This window comes from Apaloderma vittatum, unplaced genomic scaffold (assembly GCF_000703405.1).
Source record: "Apaloderma vittatum isolate BGI_N311 unplaced genomic scaffold, ASM70340v1 scaffold22384, whole genome shotgun sequence".
Lineage (NCBI taxonomy): Eukaryota > Metazoa > Chordata > Aves > Trogoniformes > Trogonidae > Apaloderma > Apaloderma vittatum.
Window position 1 is genome coordinate 1,150 of NW_009714637.1, and position 7,987 is coordinate 9,136.

The 7,987-nt window shown below is 43.4% G+C and overlaps 1 protein-coding gene across 1 annotated transcript; it reads right to left on the bottom strand.

Moving 5' to 3' along the window:
* Positions 1–1,045: 1,045 nt before the first annotated feature.
* On the bottom strand, positions 1,046–7,521 carry LOC104273503 (GPN-loop GTPase 1-like; the record flags this gene model as incomplete). The annotated part of the gene is made up of 7 exons (XM_009868851.1): positions 7,500–7,521; positions 6,493–6,532; positions 4,911–4,977; positions 3,844–3,881; positions 3,266–3,344; positions 3,068–3,162; positions 1,046–1,091 (listed from the first exon to the last, which is right to left on the bottom strand). Coding segments are annotated over exons 1-7 (387 nt in total), but the record flags the coding sequence as incomplete, so codon positions are not given.
* Between the last annotated feature and the right edge of the window lie 466 nt (positions 7,522–7,987).

The window sequence follows — 7,987 nt, forward strand, 5'->3', positions numbered from 1 at the left end:
CCTTTACTTAAATATACTTATGAAGTCCCATTTCTTTCAGTCTTTCAAGCCACATAATTTTCTTAAGAGAGAATGATTTTCCTACCCCATGTCCTTTTCTAAAGAAAAAGCTTAACAGCTTATTCTAAAATCACTGTCTAGATTTAGAAAGAGAACAGTATACATAAAACCTGCTAAGTAAGCAAGCAGCTATGAAAGACATGCACAGTTCAGGTTACTTGGGAATATGTGTGCAGTTGGAGCACATTAGACATTAATAATGGTTGGTGTGAGGTAAAACTTAATTCAAAGTATGACTTTTCTCAAGGAAGTATGGGATACGCACGTGCGCGCGCACACAAATCCTGCTATGCTGGGAGCAATTCCTTGAATACAAAGGATGTCTGTGAGGAAAAGGAAGAGTATTCACACCAAAAACCTAATGGGATTCTTCTAATATGCGAAATTGTGTTTAAAGAGCCAGCTAGGTCTTAAGTTCGAAAGCATTCCTTTAAGGGTACAACAACCTTGGGCTATTCAAGTATCTGCCTTTGGGCAAGTACTGGCATACCTTTAGTGTCACTGATCGGGATCAAACACCTTTTGTTAAGATTTGCCTGCTAAGACATGCGGGACTCCTTTCTCAGGCAGGTGTTACACAGTTCCCCATAAGACATCAGCCTGCTGCCAAGTAGAAATAACCAATAATTAAGACAATTGTTCTGAGGAAGCAGAGGACTCTAGAAGTGGATTCAGTAACGAACTCACCCTAACGTTACAAAGTTAAGTCTCCTTATAGCCTAGGGTTAAGGTGCAAAACATTTTTCCATATTGTTAGCAACATCTCTAATTCAAATGTTTGGGTGTAAGGGACCACCCCTGGTTCTTGTGTATTCATCTGAGCAAGCGAATAAAGACCCCTCTTAGCTTGGGTTTTCAGCCTGCAGCTTCCTCCCGTCTCTCTTTCCAGAAAATCTATTATTGTAATAAGACAAAGACATTAAAGCAAAGCCAGCTAAACAGAACAATGCTTCACTAGGACATGGAAACTACAGGTTTAACTTACTTTGTTCATGACGACAATGAAAGGTAGCTTTGTCTTGTACAGGATACTGAGGGGGGAAACAAAAACAACAGCAAAACCCATTAAAAATAATTTAAGTCTCACTAGACAAGAAGTGTAAGGCAGACAAGACTTGCGCAAAACTGAATAATCTGATTTCAAGACATAACTCTTTTCCTCCACATCAATTAGAATGTATTTTTTCACCCAGATCCTGTTCGCCACAGCTGAACACAATATGCCCCTCTCCCAAGACGTAAGCGCATACCTTTAACATACAAAATCTCCTTCAACACACCCAGCTGATTTTCATTACTATTACCATTGAAAGGACAAGGGGTGACGGTTTTTAACTAGAAGAGATTAGATTTAGACTATGTATAAGGAAGACATTTTTTCCAGTGAGGGTGGTGAATTCAAATAACTCAAAAAAATCTGTAAAGCCTTTGAAACATGAGCTTATATATTAATTTCACTATATATGTTCTAGTGTCTTTTGCTCAACACTGACGTCAGAACACATAGCATGTAACAAGACATATTTTGCACACTCCTGTGACAGTGATACAGCTTTTGACCTTTTTACAAGGACTGATAGCTTTTTTCAAAAACCTTTTATTTTCAAAAACCTTTCATTTATCATGAATTATGATAGCTATAGATATATTGACCTTTGCACAGGTATTTAGTCCATGATGTAACATAAAAGAAAACAGATAAATCCATGTATAAGGAGGAAGACAATGAATCAAAATCTCCATGCTATGCTATGCTCAAAACATATCATAGAATCCTAGAATGGCCTAAGTTGGAAGGGACCTCAGAGATCATCTAACCCTTAACCATCCCAGGTTGCTCCAGGTTCATCCAACCTGGCCTTGGACATCTCCAGGCAGGGGGCAGCCACAGCCTCTCTGGGCAATCTAGTCCAGAGTCTGGCCACCCTCGCACGGAAGAATTTCTTCCTCAGATCCAAGCGAAACCCATTCTCCTGCAGTTTCAGCCCATTTCCCCTTGTCCCGTCGCTGGACACTCCTGTCAAAAGTCCCTCCCCAGCCTCCCTGCAGGTTCCCTTCAGGCCCTGAAGACAGTGGTAAGGTCCCCACGAAGCCTTCTCTTCTCCAGCTGAACAATCCCAGCTCCCTCAGCCTGTCCTCGCCGCAGAGCTGCTCCAGCCCCTGGGTCAGCTTTGTGGCCTCCTCTTGGTTCGTCCCAACAGCTCCATGTCCCTCTTATGGTGGGGACACCAGCACTGGATGTAGTATTTGAGACAGGGTCTCACAAGAGCAGAGTAAAGGGGGAGAATCACCTTCAAATCTTGAAGAATCACTGCAAGTATCAATAATATTTAAAAGCATAATAAAATATTATGTGTTTACCATGAGTTTAAACTAGACTAACCTGATACACCTTTGATAAATAATTTTACAAGCAATGGGCAGTGTGTACACTTGATACAACTAGCCTTCATAGAATCATAGAATTGTTTAGGTTGGAAAAGACCTTAAATATCCTTGAGTCCAATCGATGCACATCCAAGGCATGAGCAGCTCATTTCTCCAGGAGATTGCTGCGAGGACAGGCTGAGAGAGTTGGGGTTGCTCAGCCTAGAGAAGAGGCTTCAGAGACACCTTATTATGGCCTCTAGTATTTAAAGGGGGCTTATAAGAAGGACGAAGATTTTTCACCACTGCCTCCAGTGAAAGGACAAGGGACAATGGTTTTAAACTAAAAGAGGGTAGGTCTAGACTGGAAATAAGGAAGAATTTTTTTACCATCAGGGTGGAGAGACACTAGAGCAGGTTGCCCAGAGATGCCGTGGATGCCGCATCAGTGCAGGTGCTCAAGGCCAGCTTCGACAGGGTCTTGAGCAACCCCATCTAGTGAAAAATGCCACTGCCCACAGAAGGGGGCAGGTCTTTAAAGCCCCTTCCAACACAAACCACTCTACAAGTCCCCTCCAAAACACATATCCCAGCAACACAGCCATCAGAGCAGCCAGGCTGCACATTCAGCTTTTCCTACCTGCAGGCATACAGCATGTTGGACATAAAGGTGATCGGGTTAGTACTGCGAGAGGTGTCCATCACATAAACAACAACTGAAGGAAAAGAGGAAGCCTGAAAACACAAAGTGAAAGATATTTTAATTAGAAGTACCTGCCGTTCAACAGCCACTTCTGTTAACAGGGCTTCACTGTCAAGTGCCGCAGAGAACACTTACCAAGGCCTCTGTTATGATGGTTCCTGATGCTGACCAGGTGAACACCTCAATCTGTCCCGGTGTGTCAATAAGAACATACCTGGTAACATGTCAGCCCCAACAAACAATACGGGAAAATTAATAGCACAAGGTCAGTTCTGGCTAATTACTACAAGCACGTAATGGCAAATCACATGATTATTCTGTCACAGATCAGAAGAGCTTTGCCCAAACAGTGACAAGATTTAAGGGTGTGTCTGAAAATTTGCTGTGTGAAGTACTCTCTTCAGATTCTATTAAAGTTGAAGGCATCACTTTGACAGACACTTAGTACTGCAAATTCTTCTTCAGAAGAATTAATCATAATATGTTCAAACAACGCGTGAGAAAAATGACAGCCTAATGGAAGATAAGAAAAGCCAACCTTGAATCATCAGACATTTCTTCAAGGTATCTGAAGAAAGTCCAGTTTATCTGTTGTAATTCTATGCCCTTTTCCACATAAAATTTATACCAAGGCTGAAAAACAACTAGAAAACATGCAGAGAACCCTTTTTGCCTTTAACCCAGAGAAGAAGAACTTGGTAGAATGTACTCACTTGGATGCATTCTGTCTTTTTTCAATAAACTTCATCACCTGATTGAGAAAGGAGCACACTTTGCATTTAGGCTCACAACAGGAAACTTTCACAAGAAACTACATTATCTTGCACATCTGCATGTACGCGTGTCTTGGGTTACAATATGTAACCAAAAATGTGTAATTCTATTTTCATCTGTTGAAACCGGCTGGAAGAATTTTTTTGTTTTTCATTCCGTGTTAACTCCAGGGGCAGGTGCTTTTGTTAGTGGGTAATCATGGGTTAACGATGGGGGAAAATGGTCGGAGCCGCCCCCGAGCTCGCCAGAACTTCGGGCGACTTCGGGTGGGTGGTAGCCGCGCAGCCGCGAGAGCCGGACGGGGGAGGGGAACCACGCGGGAGCCGTCGTCGGCCCTTGGTTGGAGTCGGCGCGGGACCTCGGGGTGCCGCGGCTTCTTTTTCTTCGCCTTGGCCGGAGGAGTGAACTTTCGCCTCATAGCCACCGGACACCCCCCCCCTCTACCGAATCATCCGGAGCAGCATCTGCCACTCCAGCAGGACTGTAATCTGGATCTATTTGGACTTTTTTTTGTTTCCCAAGTCAGGTATTCGGGCTAAAGAAATGGTGCAACAAACACAGCTGTTCCCCACCTTTTAGCTAAGAGACCATGCACTGTCTTGACAGGTAGCTAAGTTCTCACCCCAGCACTGATTCAGCATTACGATTTAAGAGAGCAGTCAATTATCAAACAACCCTAGCAAAACGTAAGCTGTTTCCAGAAGTGAGCTTCCCTACTTCAAAATCAGCGCATTCATAGGAAAGATTTCTGTAGTGAACACAGTGCAACAGAGCAGTTACGTACAAAGACTAAAGAGTGTTCTGAACACATGGCTTCTAATTTTAGTTTTAAAAAAGCCGAAATCTCTCAAATGAAAGCTAATGTGCTTTGGCTGCATTGTGTAGAATACTCTTAACTCCAAGGAAAGGTGAGGAGGCTGACCAAGTGCTGCTTTCGCCGAGCCTCCAAGCACAGAAACCCCCACACCGTCCCCCAGCGCAGTATCACAAAGGAACAACCTCGTACCTGATCAAACCGTGTAGCAAAGAGGTTGAGAGAGGTCACTATTCCACCATTTGGGCCCAGTCCATATCTGGATGCGTCATTTAGGAAAGATGACGATTACGCAGGCCTCAGAGGTTCTGCTGACAGCTGCCCGTGTACAACACACGCTGGACACCCTGCAGCCAAAGACAATACCCCTAACACACAGCTGAGTCTCCTGAGTAAGGTGGTAGCATAACAAACACAAAGTGCTCCCTCTCCTGCCCAAACACGTGGGGCTGACAAAAAGAAAAGGGGCTGTGCCTTGGCCTCCCCTTGCCACCTTCAAGTGTTACCATTCAGGACAAAGGGAAAAATACACACACATGCATACATCAAACCCATCTTTGTCTTACCAGGAAGATCTACTACACAGCCAGGTCACTCGGAATTTAACAATGCCCTAAATGCACTTAATTTTAAGAATTTATACTTCAAAAGATAATTTAAATAAATTTTTAGCAAAACTTAAATGATAACAGGAATTAATTTTGAAAAGATACTCCAAGTGTCATCTTAGAGATGAAGATCTCAAAATCTTCTAATTAGTATGCAGATCTGTATACAAATTATGTTCAAAGAAACAAAGGATTATTTTTTTTTAACTGCATAAGAACCAGCACCAATTCATCAGTACATAGGGTCTTCTAGGACCACTACTCTCACTATCCAAGCAGGAGGCCAGACACCCTCCTTAAGCACTATTTAAGGAGATTCTTCACCTCCCATAAGGGCTGACAGGCAGAGCAAAGCAAACCGTGCGCCCACACACCAAACCAAAACCTGCACTTGGACGTGACGCTGGTGACCCCAAATCAAATAACAGCAAAAATCAAGACTCCTATCTGCCACCACCTTTATTCTTGTTCAAAATATTACTTTTAAGAGTCACACTAGCAAGTCGAACCCTAACACCCTACGTTATCTCCATGTATACAAGCTGTTACATAGGAGACAAGGGATGTCCTACGGTCAAACATCTGCCCAATATCGCCATCTCCATGTCCCTCAGAAGCAGTCTCTGCGGCACAACGTCACTCAACCACAGCCACCAAAACCCCGTGCAGTAAGAGCCAACAGTCCAGCACCTTGGAGGTTCAGAAAGACAACAGTCAGTTTGATTACGGCCCAACAAGGCGGCAATCGTTCCCTCCAGCTACTACAGGCAAATAGGAATCTGTGTATTTGTTTATAGCAAATAAAACTAGACTTGGACAAACACGGGGAAAAGAGTGCTAGCCTCCACAAAGAAAGATATGAGCTCTTTCAAAGAAAAGGGGGAAAAAAGATGTGCACAGTGTCTACCACTTGTTAAAACGTACCACTAGAAGAACTGCTTTTAGCACAATAGAAAATGACCCAAGGAGTATCAAATCTTGCAGAACACAAGTTTCTAACCTCACAAGGAATACAGAGTCAAAAATTTCTGATTTTCATGCAATATTCTGCATTACTGCAATCCCCAACAGCTCCTGCCCCCTTCACCACAGTGTGCACAAGTGACAGACTATTTTCACAAAATCTGAGAGTTTAAATATCATTATTTAAACCAAATAAAGGATACTGTTTCATGACTTCTTTGTACTTCACAGTGTCCCTGATATCTAGAGGGGAAGATGTGTAAATAGTTTTAAGTCATCATTTTCAAAATATCCTTCATCAATTTGCTGATAGGTGAAAGTCATATGAAACCACCAATTCAGGTATTTGACAGCAACTGCTTCAGCCAAATTTTATTCTCAGCTGATCAACATCACTTAACAAAGCACACATCTCTAACAGTATTATTAGAGATCCAGGACTGGAACAAATCCTCTAATTGTTCCTCTGGCACCAATAAAACAACTTTGGTATGCACATTGCCTTTCTTACCCTCTGGAGAGGCAGAAACTTTAGAAAATCTAAGAGACAGGATCCTTTCAAACCTAATGGCTGATAAGCCCTCTGGAACAGCTAAGCCTAAGATCTGCTTTATTTTTAGGGTATCTTGCCTAAAATTCAAGTGTTTTGAAGTGCTTTAAGTTATTTGGAAGCACATAGGGCTGCCACTGACCGGGTGCAGGGAACCAGACGGAACCCACTAACGTTGCCTTAAGGGTGGTGAATCTGCCCTGAAAGGAATCCTGGCTTAAGGATGGGAAAGGCAACAATTAAATCTTCCGGCTAATTAGTACTTAAGAAATAATAAAAGTAGTTTATCATCGAGGATGTTCAGACCAAACAGGAGTGAAAGTCTCCTAATCGAAAGTTCTCACCTTGAAGACTGGGGAGTTTGTAAGAAACTGAAACTTGGCCAAAGGGAAAGGCGGCAGCAGGAGATCACAGCCACCCGCTCAACCTGGGCCAAAGAAAACTCACTCCCCACATCCGCAAGGAGCGTGTCATTTATGTGAGGAGTGAGGCTAATTTACATATACCTAACCAATAATATACAGAGTAATTATCACTAACCAGCAATTGTAAAAGTAGGCGTGTTTATGCTACACAAGTTACAACATAAATATGTTGTGGCTTTTCGATGTAGCACGCTCCTTTCATCCAGCACCCAGACGTGCACAACTCCTAACAAACCGTCAGCCTTCTGAACCGTCATCTGGCTTAGAGAGCTCTCTGGGTGACGGTGTTCAGTGACACCAATACCTTCACCGGTGACAAAGAAAAGAACAAGGGGAGCCCAAAGAGGCAAATCACACAAGGAGGCATTAGAGATGCCAACGGAGGTGTCCCTGCCCATAGCAGGGGGCTGGAACTAGGTGATCTTTAAGGGCCCTTCCAACCCTGACAGCTCTATGATTCTGTGACACAGTGTCTTTGGTCCTAAAACGTCACATGTCAATGATCGGTAGGAGAAAAAGTTAAATTTAAAATAAACAAACACGTCCTGCAGTCCTTCTTGGCCTGGGACTGGGAACCTCTTAAAGTGCCCCCGAGCAAGCCAGGCGGCTCCACGCAAACCCCGCAGAGCACAGGGAGAGCCGTGGCCTGTTGCCTGTCTCTCTGCCTGTCTGTCTGTCTGCCTGCCGGTTGGTCTGTCTGTCTATCTGTCTGCCTGCCTGTCT